This window comes from Martes martes (assembly GCF_963455335.1).
Source record: "Martes martes genome assembly, chromosome: 3".
NCBI classification, from domain to species: Eukaryota; Metazoa; Chordata; class Mammalia; order Carnivora; family Mustelidae; genus Martes; species Martes martes.
In genome coordinates, this window is record NC_137890.1 from 98,477,334 (window position 1) to 98,497,057 (window position 19,724).

Consider the following 19,724-nt stretch of genomic DNA (forward strand, 5'->3'; position numbering starts at 1 on the left):
GCACTGTATGTTCAGTAAAATTAAAAAAGAAAGGTCTCTCCCTCCCCTTTACCCCTCCTCCTCTCTAAAAATAAATAAACAAACAGGCACAAAGAGATAATGCAGGGGATTTTATCTGTCATTATTTTACTAGGAACATTAACCATTATCAACTTAGGATGATGATAGTGATGCTGCTTTAGCCACAGTACAAGTAGGCATGGAAGAGTGGAAATGTAGGAGGGCGAAAGTCCTACCTATTTTGCATTTCCCTTAATATCTAAGGCTTGGAGTTCTGAAAATCACAGGATAAAAAGCCCTTGGAGGGGAAAGAGATGGAGTATTGAGTGTTATCTCTGGGGCTCAGGTATGATTTCAGCCATGTGATTTAGGCCAGACCCCTAGTTCTCCATCTGAATTCCTCCATTATAAGCCCTAGATAATAATTGTTCAATACTCTGAGTGCCTTTAAGTGGCTCAACCACCCTCAGTGTCAGAAAGCCACAAAATAAGAATGGGCCACCTTTATTTCCAGTCCCAGTTTTCCCTCACCTATAGCACTGGTCACCGGTTAGGCCAGGGTTTCTCAACCAGGGGCAATTTTGCTTCCCAGAGAACATATGGCAATGTCAGGAAAACTCTTTGGTCACAACTGGGGACAGTGCCCCTGACTGTAGAGGCCTTGGATGGTGCCCAACATCCCACAATACACATGACACCTCTTATAACAAAGAACAATCTGGTCCAATGGGTCCCTGTTGCCAAGGATGAGAAATTCCGAGTTAGACCAAGGGAGACCAAATGGATACAGGGAATCTTATTCATTAAATTTATATTGACTGACAGAGTTTCAGTGGAAGATACGACAGATCCATTATATCTGGTATCATCTGAACATTCGCAGTTTTTACTTTTTTACCCAAGACTACCCTCCTATATCTTACTCTTGGTTTATTCCATCAACTCATTTCAAATCTTCAGATCTTCCCCCATGATGAAGCTGGTTAGGCTTGAGTAGTTCCACTTCTCCTGTCTCGACACTCACCCATGGCTTTCTCAGGGCGCCATCAGCAACAGAACTCGCACTCTATGGCCATGGTGACCAGGCACAGAGGATACAAACTGCGCTGTGATATTCACTGCTACCTTTGCCCCACTTGGTGCCAGGTTTACACGGTCCCATAGCCTGTTGCCCTTAAATGGCATCTAGCATGTCAGCTGCCTCCTTTGCCCTACTTTGCTGACCAGGAAAAATTCAACCCAGTACTTTAAATGCTCCAAATATTTCTCTAGATAATCACCACAATCACACTCTTTAGCAGTTACCTTTTCAAAATTGATTGCAATTAAAAAAATTGATTACTATTTATAAAACTACATAGTATAAGCATTACTTCCTCATATACTGCTATTATTCTTAATCCAACCCCACATATTTCTTTCTCCATTTTGTCATAGCCTATCAATGATGCGTATATGTGTTTCACAAGATTGTGGTTGACATTCAATAAGGAGCTATCTAAAACTGTTTTGCAAATACTTAGAACACACATGTTTCTACTGTGGTTGCTATAAATATACTTACTCTGGTTCTACCCAGCCAGGCCCAAATTGCTACAGAGTCCTCTGCTTGGGTCTCTAACATTAAGAAGTCACTAGTCCAAACGGACTTAAAAATCACTGTGCCTCCATACCTGTGTGAACTTGTTCTTGATCCTGAATATCCTGGCTCTATCAGACCCTATGCTATCCTTTGAAATTAGCTTACAGTGTTATGTCCCACTTGGTATTCCTATCAGATGCACTTTGTGCATGATACTGTTTCTCTTGCCTCACTGAAACCCTGGGTTTCAAGGGTGGGCCCCATCCATCAGCGAACCATGTGACAATGTGAGACGTTGCAAAGGCAAATCTGGAAGCACGCAAAGAGTGCCTGGAGAATCAAGCGCCTGCATGTGTTAGAAGGAAGGTCCCTTAAGGTGGGTATTTTCCCTGGGGTCTAATAAAAGGGACCTCAACTGTGGAGTCAACACAGGGCTGGGTAGGAGGCCCAGATCGTCCCCTTCTTCACTCAAACCACAAATCCCTTAATATCTTGTGGTAGAATAAGAATTGTGTCTGCCCTGCAATGTTAGAAGAGATACTGAATCCAGACAGACTCACCAAGATCATCTATTTAAGTGCTGGTTCCCACTTCTTTCCTTAGTAGGGAAGTGGTAAAAAATAAATGAATTTGTTGGTATGAGAATTTCTGGCACAGAACAGGTGCTAAGAAGATATTTTCTACTTATGTGAATTTTTCATTCTTAAAAATAATAAATTCTCCACATTTGAAATTACTTTCATACCTTTTCAGTTAAACTCTAATGAAAGAAGTTAGCAATAGGTCTACTGCAGTTATATTTACATTTTTCAAACCCAGCTCTCATACTGTCTGTCTGTCTGTCTGTCTCTCTCTCACACACATACACACACACACGCCCCCACACACACTGAGGGAAGAAAATCCTTTGAAAAAACCAGGAACATATCTGGCTTTCTTTCACATACTTGTATCTTCTGCCGGAATAAGAACTGTGTGGCTATACACCAAATGAAAGAATATATTAATATGAAGGATAATCTGAAGCAAGAACATATTCCCCACACAGGATGGCCTTCACTTACTTATTCATTCATTCATTCATTCAGTAAGCCCTTTTTGAGCATTCATTCCGTAAGGACAGCATTAGACATTGAAATAGCAATGACAAATGAGATACTGCCTTTGCCTCAAGAAGCCTGTAGTTTGCTGTGGGTGGAATGCACAGTGGAAAGTGAATAAGAAAGAAGAAGGTGGAGAAAGAAGATAAAAGGATAAATATATATAAAAGCAAGGGTGTGCTGCTGTTCCAGGGAAGCACAATGCAAGGAGTCTTCCTGGGGCTGGAAAAAAGGGAATGAGGAGAGGAGAAGAGAGGGAAGATTTAGAAAGGAGGTGAATTCCTATGAAGTGAATCCAAACCAGGGAAGAAAAAGGAGAGACACAGGGCATTCCTGTGGAAGATGACGGGAGGCTTAAAACGGCAAGGGACTCTGGACAACAGAACCGGACAGTTCCTTTGAGTGGTTGGGAACATCAACATAGGAGCCAGGAAATCCGAGCTATCAGCTTGAGTTTTGTAGCAACTTGTCTGGGTTTAAGTAGGAGTCCCACCTCTTTCAGTCCGAGAGCTTGGGCAAATTAATATCCCCACTTATAAAACAACAACCCCTTCTCTGATAAGTCTTTATGGACTTAAAAGAAGCTAGAATCGCATGTATTGTGGGGTGTGGGCACTTACCAGGGATAAAGAAGAGATAATGATGATGATGATGATGACGATCACGGCAATACTGTGCCCCTTCTTACATGGATGCTTTTACACATTCTACCATCTGGAATGCCCTTATCCCCAAATTCTTCACCAAAAACATTACTGTTTGCCCATCAATTCTCAGTTCAAATGTCCTTCCCTTCAGCAAGTTGGAGTAAGGTGCCCCTTCTCTGATCCACCAGAGCACGTTCACACTCTATTTGCACTAATGACTTAGTTTTTCTTGTCCTCCTCCTTCACCCCAGGCAAAGAGAGAAGAGAAAAGAAGCTAGACTATATGCTTCCTAAAGACTGGCTCTGTGTCTTATGCCTTTTGGTATCTTCATCTATGCAACATAGCATTTATTGTGTATTCAATAAGTATTTGTTGAAATAACACACTGTTGGGGATAGAACTGGAAACTAGACTACAGAAGGGTTCTTTCATAAAATAAAACCCTGAACAAATCAGGATTCTGATAGGAAATATCACAAATATCATAGCCTTCAGGGAGCAAAAAGTGCTTTATCCCCCTGGGGCTTAGAGACTTTGAGAGCAGCCCAATCCGCATAATGCAAGATACTTACCACCTCTGGCTAGGAGCCTCTGCAGCACTGACACAGTGGTGACCTCACCAAGATGAGCAGTGTACATCAGAGAAGACCTGAGTTGGAACCAGAAAGGTGCTATGAGAAGTGACAAGAAAAAAAGAGTAACTCTGGGAAGGGGAACATCAAGCAAAGAAACCCTCATCTGGCAAAGAGCTTGGCTTGTTCAAAGTCAGAAAGGAGACCACACTGGTTGAAGAAGAGTCATGGGGTGGAGCAGGAGTGGAGACAATGGGACACAATACAGTCAGAGAGAAGAACAGGTGCCAGATAATGCAGGATCGTCAGGGTAAGGTGAAGGCCCTGGGGTTGTTTCCTAAAAGCAATGTAAAGGTTTAAACCAGGTGTACAAAGTAACTGAAGTTTAAAATCACCACTTGGCTGCTGAGTGGAGAATGAATTGTGATAAAGCATCCTGGAATCCAGGAGCCCACTAAAGTTGTTGCCATAATTCAGGTAGGTGTGCACGGAGTTTGGGTGACAGGGGTGGAGGTGGATATGGAGGTAAGACTGAAGATACATTAGGAGGTAGAATGGGCAGGATTTTCAAGAGACTGGCTGAGGAAGAGAAGAAAGATGAATCTTGGCAGAAACCAAACTGGCTTGAGTCTCTGAAAAGAAGATACTGGTATTATTTAATGAAGTGAGTTGAGACGGGTAGGCAGCAAGGATCAAAAGTCTTGATGGTAATATAGTATGTTTATAGTGTCTACTGGACATCTAAATGACAATACTAATTACAGAGCAGCATCTAAAAATAGAGGGAGAGGGAGAGGTCTGGGTAGGAGACACAATCTGTTGGTATTCAACATCTGGTAATTAAATCCATGGTATTTATCAACACCACTCAGCTGGAAGTTACAACCAGATGTCCTGACCCCCCTCAAAATATTTTTGGTGGGATCCCGTATCTTCTATCATCTCCCCATTAAACATCCCTCTGGGTTCTTTCTTTGGGAAGAGAGTAAGGCTTTGTTCCGGTATGCCTTTAGGTGATGCATGCCCTCTCCAGTTACCACAATTTCAATTTACATCTAACTGTAATATTTATGTTACCTCTTAACCTCCGAGGCATTCAGTGTTTAAATGCCCCTGAGGACTTCAGAGTTGCAAGTCCCTAGAGGTACCAGGGAAGAGGTCACTGTGATAGTCCCTGAGCAACCTTAATTATTTGATGAAGAGTATCATTATCCTTTGACTTCATCATCCCCAAACTCATCATCACCCAAAAGAAAAAAAGCCCAAAGATATGTATAACAAGCAAACAAAAAACCCCAAGCATATGACAATACAAAGCAAAATCAACTGAACACAGAGTCATCTGGTATCAAAGGAGAAAAGCCTGCCTGAATAAGATAATATTGTGATCCTCTCTTCTTGTCCTTTCATTCTAAAGTCAAGAAGAGGTCTCTGCTATGAGGCAATCAGAGACAATATTGTATTTGAGCTTGTTACATCATTGTTGACGCAGTGCTCACACCGTGGCACTGCCTGTCTTTCACAGTGTGCGGTGTATTAAATATCCATCGAAGATCACGGTGGTACATACTTTTGGTTTTCTCCCTCCAAACCACCCAACCTTGACTGCTTCTAAGAGAACCCCATGATTATTTGGATAAGCCCCCTCCCTGCTTTCTGCATGTGTGTGTTCAACTACAATGAACAGAAAATACATGTAAGATTTAATTCTAGGCAATAAGAGTTGAGGAAAACTCTGTGCAGAACTCCTAAAATGAAACTCAAGAGAGAAACTTCTCTTTGTCCACAGAACACTTTCGGGTGTCATTTCTGCAGGTCAATTGTGGAATAAGAGTAGCCATGTAATGACCATGACAGAAGCTAGTCTGAGAGAGACAGAGGAGAATGGCTCAAATTGCCTGGGTCCTAGGTCATGCTTTTGGCCACTGAGTTAACTGACTCGAAGTGCTCTTTTTGTGAAATTATCATTTTTTTCTGATTCCTTTAACCAACTCAGTTAGAATTTTCTGTTATTTTGTGAGGGGTGTGTATGTGGGAGGGGGTTCTTGTTAAAAGGTTGCTTTTCACCTACTTTCCCTTTTTAAACTTTATTTTTTTAGTAATCTCTACACCCAATGTGAGGCATTAACATATGACCCCAAGATCAAGAGTCGAACGCTCTTCCGACTGAGCCAAACAGGCGCCTGTATTTTCTCTTTTTAATCCTCAGCTTTCTTGTCTGCAAAATAAAAGTCTAGCATAAAGTGTGTCTAAGAAACATTTAAAATTCTATGGTTGCAGAACTGTTGCACATCAAGTGTACTTTAATATTTTCTATCTCCTCTGAAAGATGCTGTGAGATACTGAGGGAGACCCTTGGAACTAACCCTTCAAGAAACCCAAAGCATCTGTATCAAAAACAACACATGGCTTATGTAATTAGGAGACTAGGAAAGGGAGAACTTCCTCACCTCTGCATCTGAAATTTCCAGGCATATTTGATGCTTAAATCCAACGTCACTAACAGAGGTCAGTCATGTGGCACTGGTATTGCTCAAAAGACAATTAGCAACCAATATGCCAAGAAAATGGTTATCCAGATATTAAAGAGGAAAATTTTGGTATGGCACAATGATTGTCATTAGTCAAAGAAGATTCTTTTGGATTAAAATGGTACCACTAAATTAGAGCCTTTAAAGACCAGCTATTATTAGTATTCATGAAAGTGGGTGGTATAAAATCAAGCTGTTGAAAAACCTTTTGTTCCTATTAATATATACCTTCAATAACATCTGTCTGGCTAATAATATCTCAGACAGTACTTGGATCATCCTAAAAGATGGACCAGGAGCATGTGACCATTTTCAATTTCAACCTAAAGACACAAGCCTTAAGAGTGCTTCCCAGGGCCATTCAACTGGGTCCCAAATTTAGATCCTGTCTTTGTACTTCTTGGTTTTAAGCTCTTTCCTCAGAGTACAGTTAAATTCTGAAAGACAATACAAAGTCCAGATCCAACCTGTACTTGCAGGCTCATTCCTCACCCCTCCTGATCACTTGTACTCTATAACATAGTCACACTCAACTAATAAATGTTTCAGGACAGTTACATTGCCTTGTTTCTTCATCCTTTGCACATGTTTTCCCTGTGTCTGAAATATTTTCATCTCCTCTCTTTATTAATCTAACCTCTATAGAGCATCTGATTTGAGCTTTGAAAATGCCTCCCCCCAAACCTTATATTTACTCCTCCTAGCACTCATCATTATATACTGTAATAGTATTTGTTTGCATGCTGGGCTATGCTCCCTAAAAGCAAGCAACATAGCTCTATTCATATTTGAATCTTCTTTCAGTAAATGTCAAATGACTGAAACAATGAGTGAGTGAGTCCAAGCTTCTATCCATCATGCCATGCTGTGCTCACTCATCAACCAAAGTCAACATTGCTTAACTCCATTTTATTTCCTTCAGAGGATATATATATAAAGGAACAATTTTACTACAGCTGTCCTTCCTTGGTCAAGAATACATGCCTTGCATAGTTTCTCTACCCTAATTCTTTTACTGTCTCAAAAACAATTATTCAAGTAAAGGGCCCATCTCATTAAATACAGTAAGTACTCTGATGCTATTTACTTTCCATTAAAATAAAGTGGAGTCCATTTTTCTTAGGGCAAAATCCTGGAAACCAGAGTTGTGAAAAGTGGTGTTTTTAAATCCAACAGTGGTGATTCATCTTGGGAATTAAGGTTCCTGATGAGAAAGAGCCTCACTAAAGGGCCAGAGCCAACAGTTCCCCGATAGGGTCTCATCCATTACAATCAGCATCGACTTGGATCTGCTATGCTAACTTAGGTTCCAAAACAGAGGGGCAAAGATTGTCTCTATTAGTATAGACTTTCCCCAACCCTAATATAAAAGACACTTATAATGCAAAACCTATTTTTGACTTACAGAAGCCACTCTTCCTTAAGGGGATTAACATATCTGTTGTCACAATCCTTAAGGCCCATGTGTCATCTCTCCCAATGTTGTTTACGTACTTTAAGTAAAATGTTCAGTTTGGCTTAGGTCAAGGAGGACTAGTATGTCTCCGAACCCAAAAGTCAGACTGCATCTCTTGGGAAGACTAATGAGTTTATAGCCGCCTTTGTTCCTTCACTCAAAGAGTCTTAACTGATTGCCTGCTATTATTCACTAGATACTGAGCTTGGCACTAGAATCACCAAAAGTAAAAGATAGAGACCCTTTAAGAGTTAGCAGAGAGACTTACATGGAAACAAATAATTACAATTCAGCAGGCACTAAGGAGATTACGCGAGAACATAGGTGACTAGTTGAGACCCTTACTACTGCGCAAGGGAATCAGAGAACTGAGAAAACTCTGCAATTTGAAGTAAAAAATAGGAGGTTATTAAAAGGACAATTGGGTGAAAGGGCAGATCAAGCAAAGGAAACAATGAGTCCAGAATTAGCAGCAACGCTATATACATAGTATGAGAGAATTTCTCCTCAATTTGTTGACCAATGCAGCTACTCTCGATACCTTCCATTTTTGTAGTTAAGCACTGGGATGAGTAACTGCATTTTTTATTGAATTAATCAGTCCTTTAGATAGCATTTAAACTCAATATTCTTCTTCCCCTACCTTCCTGGTACAGATCCATGATGAGATCTTGCAGATGTTACTACAATATTAGAAGATACTTTTCAGCTCCCTGGTGACTTCAAAATGAGTTTTTATCATCATTATAGTTAATAATAATTGCAAATAAAATTCTTAGCTTTTATGTCATAAAAATTGATTCTTGCTATACAGTTCTCTATGGAAATGTCATATCCCTTAAAAATTGCTACTAGAACAAATTATAATACAAAGCACTTACATAGCATTTTTGTTTGGGGAGATTATTTAAGTTTATTGCCCTTTCTGTTAGTGGGAAGAAAAGTCTGAACAGGGTTAATTGCCTTCCCCAAGGCCACATGATCGTTGTGGTACACGGAGAATGGGATTTCAAATTAAGGATGACCCTCCAAAAGAAAACCTATCCAATCCGCCCTAAGCCCCCTTGAAGGTAGTGGGGTAGGCTTCATGCATTTGATCTTTCTTCCCAATCCTAACTGTAAAAAAAAAAAAAATTAAATAAATAAAAATAACATGAGCTCTATGAAAAATTTCCAAGAGATAAGCCTGTTCAGAAGGTAAATGTCCAGCTTAAATCTAATTCTGCTAGTGTAACACCATGCTATGGCTGTCCAGGGGAGGTCAGGTTTAAAAATGATTAATTTTGTTTCAGTTGTGTTATACTGCTTCCAATCGTATCCTACCAACCTGGCACATATCCAAGGGCTAAAGAACATTAATAAATGAGAGGAGGAAGGTTAGGGTAATATTCCCGGCTACCACTGTTTTGTCAAGTTTCAGATGAAGCTGGCAAGAAGGGAGAAACTTTTCCAACATGCTCTCTACATAGTGTGACTATCTATCTCCCTGGTTACCAAAAGGTGTTGATTATCAGATGGCCTCAAACCAAGTCAGAGAACAGAACCATAGAAAGCCAAACAAAATGTCCATACATTTCCTTTAAAGAAATTTGCTGTGAATTTAAAAGACAGAGTGAGGCTTCCAACCATATTACCAATTAAACAAGATCTGAAATATTTATTTAGCTCACTTTAGAGCTGAGAGACCTTACCAGTCACTTAATAATCAACAAATGTATATTCAAAGTCTACTGTGTGAAGGGCTTTGTATTAAGAAAGCCCTGTGAGGGATAAAAGAGGTAGACCTGAAGAGATCTCAGCTCTCATAGAATGCTTGTTATTAAACGATCCTTTGTATCTTCTGAAGTTGTTCAGACTCCATCCATGATACATAAACACAGATAATTCTTACAAGCGGACTACAGAACAAGTTTGTTTTATTTTGTAATTCTTTAGCTTAGGTTACTGAAGCCTTAGTAGTCACTAAATCACCCAGAGGACTTGTGAAAACACAGGTTGCTGGTTCCTATCCCCAGAGTTTCTAACAGACAAGGTCTGGTTAAAGCCCAATAATTTGCATTTCTAACAAGTTCACAGGGGATGTTGATGATGCTGGCCCAGGGACCACATTTTTAGAAGCCCCACTTTATCTTATATAGAAATACAGCATCTTATCCATGCTATATTTGTAGAATCATGCCTTTTCAGTGAAAATTAGTGATTTGTCATCACAAATTTGTCATCAGGAATGTCTTTACTGCCTGATCAAAACACGAATTTCCAAAAAATTATTAACACCTATTTTTCCAAGAAGCAAATGAAGTAATACTAAGTATTTTCTGAAATAGTTGCAGTTTACCTAGAAATGCATTATACAACAATACCTCTTCAAAGTAAAACTTGCTATTCAAACATTTTAAATATCAAGTTAAAGAAAAGAAACTATGTATTTTATTAAGAAAAAAAGTGAGTAAAACAAAAGTAGCCAAATGTATTACATTGTCACTCTTTACTAAAAAAAAAAAAAAAACATTTAATGCTTCCTTTAAAAACAGTATGATTTATAGTCATTTGAAATGAAATTATTCTATTCTTTTAAGTTGTAAATACTTGGCATAAGTGCAAACTGTAAATGACAATAAATTGGTCATCAGCAGAATTTCTAACTTGTGGTCCTATTCATGTTTATCACAGGCTGTGATTTTTGCCTTAAGCATATGAGGAAGCTGTGTCAGAATAATTAAAAGGATGTAGACCATTTCCAGGAGAGAGAAAACAATTTTTCCACACACAATATTCCTCACTCTAATTTTTTGTAAGTCTTCTCTTTCGGCTTCAAATATCACCACTTAAAAGAATGGCCCATTCTCCTAACGTTGAAGAAAAATCTGTACCTTGCCAAATGGAACTGTAGGGTTTACTGAATACAGATGATAACTCTTTCTTGAGTGTGTCTGAGTCTGTGTTGAGATCATAACGTAATAAAATTTCTTTCTTTTTTTTCCTTATGACTAAAGTCCTTAGGCTACAGACCAAGGAGACTCTCTAAGACAAAATACAGTATAGAAGCATATTATAATTTTTGCTTTTAGAATTTCATGTAAGAGCGAAATTGGGGGGTAGTACATTTTTCACATTGTAATGACATAAAGAGGTGGAGTTTTTTCTTATATACTCTCTATATTTCTAAATTTTTGTAGATGTAATTATGAAATACTCTTTAAGACTAAATGCAACACCATGTGAAATACAGACCTGGTGCCCATTCTATAAGCTGGGAGTGTGGAATTACCAACCAGTAAAAATTGGTGCCACCTTGTACATTTCCAAACTGGTATCATCACACCAACTCATCACATTGTCATATCCAAAATACCAACTGCTAAAGACAGAAATCATTTTCTAATGACCATACCCTCAAGCCTACAGATTTAATAAAATACAATGCACACATGAGAAGATTTTCATTCTCTTTTACTCCCTAATTTTATCTCCTGTTTCATACACAACCATTTTGGATGGGGCTGTGGATTAGAGGTGGTAAGGGGAAAATGTCTGTATTTGCATAACACTTTAATATTACAATATAAAAGGCTGTCAAAATTGTCATGAAACATATTTTCTCATAGAGAATCTACTCTGAAGACATGAAAATCTTAAACACACCTTCAAATATGTTTTGTAAAAAGTTGTAGCTACTCCTCCAATAGAAGGTATTTCTGGGATCATTTTTTACAAAGAACACAAGGAACCCGAGTGTGAAGGTAATGACAGAATAACCCAGGCAGGCCTTAAAAAGCGGGAAGGGAAATAGACTAACATGAAAGGGTCACTAGATGGGAAAAGGAAAGAAATATTGCGTACCATAGTTTGGAGTTTCCATTATAAAATAAAATACGTAGGATTCCTGATCCAGGAATCACCAATCCTGAGGATTCACACACAACTTCCAACTACAAAGAAAGGATAAAGGATGGACAATTCTTCTACTACCCTTAAACATACATGGGTGCTAGATTTCTGCTAAAATATGAAAGAAGGAAAAAATTCTCATTTTTTTTAGGTAAAGTTCTAAATTTGTAATTCCATTGGGGGAAAAGAAAAAGTAAACCAAGTTCAGAGATATGACTGGAAGATTTAATTTGCTTTCAGTTTAGCCAAGAGAAGCTAAGATGGGGAAGATAAAGCTAAGTTTGTTGCCCAAAATGGGGAAAATTTTTCAGAAATGAAGTTTATAATAAGCCAAGATTAGATCTGTATTTAGCATTCCCAGATTGTCCCTGAAACTTTCCATTACAGATCTCAGAGTAAAAGATCCTTTTTTTAGAGTGCTGCTACCTTGACGGTAAGATTTGTAATCATTTCAAGAAAAGCTTTATTGCTTTTCAAGCTCTGAAATGGGAGCGGGTTTTACTAGTGCATTGCATTCAACATTTCCTCCAAAGTGATCTGAAAACACACCTGACACCTTTATTTGACTTCCTTGGCTCTGTTCTCTCTTATCAGTTTTGACTATAGGAACATACCTGTTCAAGTACATCAGGAGAGATATGTCAGGGACTGGTTGAGCTGGAGAATGGCCAGAATGACAAAAACAAATGTCAAGCAATCTGAATAATGTTGACCACTTTATTCCATTATGAGTTCTCCCAACCCCTCCTTCTTCAGCTCTGCCACCACCATGACCACAAACAGCCTTCACTGTTAATAGTCGCTAAATTTGACTCACTGCAGATATCATCACTTTTTAAACTTCAGGTGGGGAAAAGACACAGAAACACACCTGTGCTTTCTCCTCCCACATATTTTGGCCTTTAAAGCTATTTTTAGCCAAAGCAATTCATTTTTGTTCATTTTCATTTCATTCTTTTTAGCAGTAGTTAAACTGTCAAGAGAAGGAACAGCCAGCATTTACTACATTGGCAATGGTGGGGAACAATTCCCTAGAGGATTATTACACTGAAGTATGGGGGGAAAGTCCCTGGAGGTTTTAGAATTTTTTAAATGGAGCAATTTACAACTTATTAAGTATCTGGATATTTCTGAAGCCCCAAAGTGGGTCACTTACCATTATCTGTAGGCCAATCAGCTTTCATAGGGGAGTTTTGTTTGAAGTTTTCAAATAGTAACTTTAAGAGTGAGGAGGAAATTAACTCTAAAAAAATCATGCTTGAAAACAAGATAGATTCCAAAAATGCAAAAAGTCTTTTCAGCTCCAGTATCTAATAGCTTTCCCCAAACCTCTCATCTTAGGGTTTTTCCTTAGGTTGTTACTGCATTTTGTTCATAGGCTAATGCATTACCTAAATATAGATAGCCATTTTTAGTATAAATTCCAAAAGCCATAAATGTTTCATAATTGAGCACATAATCTGAAGTAAGAGAGCTTTTCCACTCATCCCCTTTTAGTGTTGCAAATTGGAAAATACTCAAGTAATTACTCCCTTAATAGTTCAATGCTTGCAACTTTATGTACTTTATGAACATCACAAGCATCTTTTGCTCCCCAGAGCAATATGGAAGGGGGAGGGGAGCACAAAAGAACTTAACTTGTACAATTAACCAAATCATCCATTGCTTTGATGCAAGATTTCTTCATTAAGCTATTAATATAATACATTGCTAAGTGGTGGGTTGTCCAATTTTTATGATGCCTTTCATTTCAATTCAATGGCTGCAGTTAGAATGGAAAAAAAAAAACAGCATCTGCAAGATCAGCAAGATGATGCAAAACCCTTACACTAGAAACATTTTTTTCTGCCTCCACAATTTGTCTGAGGGCAGTCAATGCCAGAGCACCAATAAGGGAAATGATTGTAAGTCCCAGAAAGTAGCATTCATTTGTCCTTACCCAATAAATAAAAGGGCAAGTAAAACATTTGATTCCTATGACCTCAAACACTTAAACAGAAAACCACTGGACATTTTATGGTTTTCTAAACATACTCAAAGGTAGACAGCCAGTTTGTAATTCTATCCCACTTTAGCCTACAGCACATATTTTGGACCAGAGTTTATATATCACAATGTGGAGTGTCATATATGTACTGTTTAGTCATTGTTCAGTGATGGTATGCTTACTTAAATGACAGATGTGGGAATCAAACACGCACAAAAAAACTTATATCTAAAGCACAGCATTTTACTTCTAAAGTTGGACACAGTACAAAAAATTCAATGCTGAGAAAGATGTTGCTTATGCCATTAGAGATAGTGTAAATTATCTCAATTTGAATTTTTTATGATTTCAGTTAACTTTATGAATTTATATCTGATGAAAGTCTAATTACATATCATTTGATACATCCTGGATACCTCATTTCTTTTAAAAATAATTGCAGATAAATGGAGTTCAGTTTATGGTCTATTTATAACAAAGACTGACCAAGGGTAGGTAAGTTCACAAGAAAAAACTTAAACTGCTACAAATTATATTTTTAAATTAGAGTCTATGCAGTATTTTCAAAGGCCTGAGATATAAAACAAAAGTAATATAATCATAAAAAGCCAGTCATGTCAAATTTTAGAATCTCAATAAAAGATATTCAATTGTATATGAATTAGAGATTGCAGTAAGTAAAAATGATCAATCAGGTTATCAGTTTTTTCCATAAAAGAGTTCCAGAGGAGTCCATCACTTCCCCCCAGGATGCAAAATATCCACACAGAAGAACTTCAAGATAAAATAAATTCTCCATTGGGTTATTATAAGTCTGGTTATTTATAAGTCTCCATGTAAGTAAGAACATCAAAATAAGAACAAAGAGGATAGCATAAACATTACTTAAAACTAAAACAGAAGAGTCAAATTCTGAGCTTGGTCCTTTTCTTTTAACCATATCAGACAAGTCTCAAATTTAAAACAAGCACTTGTATTAAAGAGCACCCCCAATCACCTCACTGGCTTTGAGTTATATGATGGCATATATAAGAGCATACGTTTGTATACTCCCTCTGTAGACTTTTAAACACTCTCACTATAGTTGCTTTAGTATAACCAACAGTTTAACACTCATAATGATGAATATGCTTTTCTTTGGAAAGGATATGAAGTCCCAAATCCATATGGCAATGAAAGGCTGTTATCAAATTTGTATTCAATTTAATATTATCCGTTTCCAGCAGTTTGCAAATTCTTCACCGGTTTCATCAAGAAAACTGACATGGAATAAAAACTCCTCTAAAAGCTTAAAGCTCACTAAACTTTCTTCCTGAAACATACCACTGACAGATTCTCAGTCAAAAAAGTAAAAGTCATCAAGGTAACAGAATTAAGTGAAAACTACGCTCTCCAGTCTATACACACATGCAAACAGAACCAAACTCTTCACTGAGATCCAACATTTAATTCAAACTCAAAGCAACGAGGTATCTTTACTGTCAGTGCCCTGCCATACCAACACCCGTGTGTTCAGTAGACAAATGAAGATACATATGCAGAGACAGAGGGAAGAAGGAAACCTGGGTCCTACCTTGACTGTTTTGGAGGGTTGACACTTGATGTGATGGGACACGCTGGCCGTTTGGTTCATGTTTCAGGACCCTGGACAGCACTCGATCCTAGGTGGAGTTCACAAGGAACTGGAGAGCAAGTCTCTTCTACTGGACTTGAGCAGGGGCTGCTGCTGTTGCTGTTGCTAGTGCTGTTGCTTCTGCTTCTGCTGCCGCTGCTGCTTTCTCACTCCGAAGGCTGAAACACTGTCAGATTGGAGGGATCTGTATCTCAGCCCTAAATAAAGCATTCATTTGGTTCATCAGTCTCAAAGCTCTTGACGATATGAAATAGAAAGCTACAGACTGTTTCAGTTCACTTGTACTGTACCTTTTCAGTACTGAGATGTGACAGCTTCACAGTACAGCCAATGATCTTGGCTCTCATTCTCCTTTCAAAGGGACGAATACCAGAAAACATACAGAGATCAATTGCAGTACCACAGTTTAAAGGGACACTCTCAACTCCCCTGCTTCTAATCAGTTTATACTTTTTTTTTTTTTTTTTTTTTTTTGTGCAAAAGGAATCTCTCTCTCTCTCTCCCTCTCTGCTGGATTTTTCTTTACCATAATCCATTCTCATTCTGATAATAAATTTTGTTTCTTCCTAGGTAGTGTTTGCAGTCAAAACAGCAGTAAATGCTGGGGAAGGACCTGTTGCCTGGTTTAACACTGCAGATTTTTACGTAGTATGGCAAAGGATTTACATTCTCTATGGATACTTAAGAAATTCTGCAGTGACAGCCAGCTAAGATACCAATTCTTCTGTAAACTGCGAGAAAGCTTATGGTATATAAAAAAAGTTTTCAAATACAATAGTTACTAGATGTTGCACCAAAACAAGAAAATCATTTCCTTTTTTTTTCTTTTTTTTTCTTTTTAATCATCTTTTCCCTCGAGGTCATTCTTTAAAAATTCCCTGGGACAAACTAGTATTCAGCTCATGCCAGTCCAACTACCCACATAGTTACCTCTCTGTCCCAAATGACATTTTTTTTTTGCAAAATAAATCATAAATGCTTATGAATAAGGTTTGTACAGAGTAGCCAGTTCCCATTGTCACACTGGCACCAACTAGTATGAATGTAACCTAGTTGGAAATAAGAGATCCCGTAGGCTTGACTTAATGGAGTATATTATTTTCCAATATCTATTATAAAGTATTGAGTGCAGCTTAAGCTAAGTGTGTATGTCTCATGTATTTTTGAAGACTAACACTTTTTTCTCGTCAGAAATATACCCTGCTGGTGAAATGCCAAGTTTATAAGAGTGAACTGCATGAAGCTCTCAGAAAGCTTTATGAGTGGGCCAAGAACATTACGGATAGTGTAAGAAGAAATAAATGAGTGAGTTTGGTGACATGGTTAAATTTATACCTTATTCTTTAAAGAGTATTTCTTGTTCTGAAATAGGAAAAGGAGCTAACCATTTTGAACAGTAGTCCAAACATTTGAGAATGTCCCAAGGGTGGCAGTTCTTGTAGCACCACCACAGAGGTAAGGATTAGGCAGTAGCAAGATCAGGCAGTCTGAAGCCAGAAAGGTTAACAGCAGGAGTACTAGGGTAATCAAGGAAATTATGAACAAGGCTATGCAGTCAATATAAAACAGGCAAAAGTTTTGTCCAATCATCTGGGGTAGCAGTATCATAACAATACATTGAGCACAACCAGAGGACCAAGAAATCTTGTGATTCAAAGGTTAAGGTTTTAAATCATAAATGTGGCTGAAATTTGGAGAACAGTGTGGAGATTCCTTAAGAAATTAAAAATAGAGCTTCCCTATGATCCTGCAATTGCACTACTGGGTATTTACCTCAAAGATACAGATGTAGTGAAAAGAAGGGCCATCTGTACCCCAATGTTCATAGCAGCAATGGCCACGGTTGCCAAACTGTGGATAAAACCAAGATGCCCTTCAATGGATGAATGGATAAGAAAGATGTGGTCCATATACACTAAGGAGTATTATGCCTCCATCAGAAAGGATGAATACCCAACATTTTTATCAACATGGAGGGACTGGAAGAGATGATGCTGAGTGAAGGAAGTCAAGCAGAGAGAGTCAATTATAATATGGTTTCACTTATTTGTGGAGCATAAGAAATAACACAGAGGACATGGGGAGACGGAGAGGAGAAGGGAGTTGAGGGAAATTGGAAGGGGAGATGAACCATGAGAGACTATGGACTCTGAAAAACAATCTGAGGGTTTTGAAGAGGCGGGGGGTGGGAAGTTGGGCCAGCCTGGTGGTGGGTATTGTGGAGGGCACGTCTTGCATGGAGCACTGGGTGTGGTGAATAAACAATGAATTCTAGTACACTGAAAAGTAATTAAAAAAATAAAAAATTTAAAAAATAAAATAAATGTGGCTGATACTGTCGCTTACATTATATTTTTACTGCACAGCGATAATTTAAATAATATATAAATTGAAAAAAATTATATTTGAAATTTTAAAACATTAGGTATTTGAAAATTATGAAAACTGCATCTCATTTGTGAGATGCAGCTAAATCAGTATTTAGAGAAACTCTATGTACTTAAATGTCCATATTAGAAATGCAGAAAGGCACAAAATTAATAATTAAAAAGCCAAATGTTGATCTCCAGGAGTTATAAAGAGAAGAATAAAATAAACTCAATTAAGATAGGGAAGCATATAATAACAAGAACGGAAAAAAATTAACGAAGTAAAGAGTAGTACAAAGAATATGACCCAGTGAACAAGCCCATGAACATGTCAACATAAACTTAACAGTCTGATATCTCTAAAGACATAAATATTCTACACCAGTAGGGTTGGCTCAGCTCCTCTTTCTTAGATATTACTTGGTAGCAGATAACTGAGGAACCTCCAAACTAAATACTGTGGGTAATCCAAGCAGAATGGCAGGGGCAGGAGTGTCCTGAGGCACAGGGGGCAAAAGTTCCGATAGGATCTCTCCCCCACATCATATGGTATTAAAGGAACCATCAGTATGAGAGCCAATATTTACAAGCCTGCCGCAAAAAGGCATGGGCAGCTAGATTACAACAACTGCGGTCACAAGAGAATCCATGGCTTTTCCAAAATTCTTCAAAACTCCTTTGCATTCCCACTTAGAAGGTAGATAGGATGATACAAATAAGACACTGGCATTATTATATATTGGTAAGTGACCAGAATCTACCTAAAATCTTTTTCCAGTGTTGAATTTCATAAAAAGTGGAGGATGCACATGAAGAGAAAAGACATGACTAGTCTACACTATACACTCTCTATATCCCACACTTCTTATTATATCAAACTCTAAGTCCCTAGAAAATCAATTGTTCAGAACAAAATATATCACCCAAACCTCATTTTTGGTACTGTTTTTCCTGTTACATTATCATTTCATGAATCAAGAAAATTAAAACCATCATAATTTTGAAACATTTCTATTTCAAGCATATAGATTTTTCATAATTTTTTGAAATCTGCTGTGTCTTAATGTGTTCAGTTGGAATATACAACCAGAAAAGATAGAGATTTTAAAACTTTAGCCAAATGCTAAAAAATTATAAATACTGTTTAAGAAGTATACATTCATATACAATTATTCTAATTGGGATATATTTGGTTCAGTATGTTTAGTGTGAAAACAGCTGCAAAATTCCATCATAGCTTTTCACATGGTAGGATTTTTTAAAATGTTTAGATCTACTCAGGAAATACTATACAGTGAATCATAGTGAATTAGAAATTTTAGGCAATTTAATCTAAAGAACCAATTTTAGATTTAACCAACACTAGTGATAATCATATAAGAATATATTATTTTCAGGTTCCACAGTTTGTGGGAAATTAGGAGTAAGTCTCTTTCAGCCTCCTCACAAAAAGACAAGAAAGATGCCTAGTAATTTTATGAAATTTAACTTCTGAGGTTAGTTGAACAAATATTGTTGGATCTTGGAAACAGAGAGCTAAAACTAGCTTAATGAAAATATATCTTTAGAAAAACCTTGTCACACTGTCCGATAGACTCTACTACAAAGCACTTTGTCTATGATTCAGGCCCTATCTGCTCTAGCCCTAACCAGCTGGTCACCATGATGACCTACCAACTGCAGACTTGGGCAACTCCAGCACCTGAGTCAATTAAAATGCTTTCTGAAAGGCTATCAGGCTGTTTCTTTGATATTTGAAGTCCATTATAAAGAATCCAAATTCCACATAAACATAGAGGAAACAAACTCCTCCTCTTAACACCCATTCTGTATGCCTTGGTCTTCTGCTTGGCCTATCCACAGAGTCTGTTGCATTTCTCATTAGAACTGGAATGTAATTTCAAATCATCAGCTTCCTTTACTTGGAATTTAAGGCCTTCAGCCAACCTCCGCCT

At 37.8% G+C, this 19,724-nt stretch overlaps 1 protein-coding gene across 2 annotated transcripts in view; it reads right to left on the reverse strand.

The window, feature by feature from the left end:
* DPP10 (dipeptidyl peptidase like 10) overlaps positions 1-15,400 on the reverse strand; it is a gene marked incomplete at both ends in the record, with an annotated part of 1,360,615 nt that extends 1,345,215 nt beyond the window's left edge. For both annotated transcript variants that reach the window (XM_080799574.1, XM_080799572.1), the window contains one exon: positions 15,341-15,400. In XM_080799574.1, the coding sequence (XP_080655700.1) occupies positions 15,341-15,400 (60 nt within the window). The remainder of the gene's footprint in view (positions 1-15,340) is intronic.
* Positions 15,401-19,724: the final 4,324 nt, after the last annotated feature.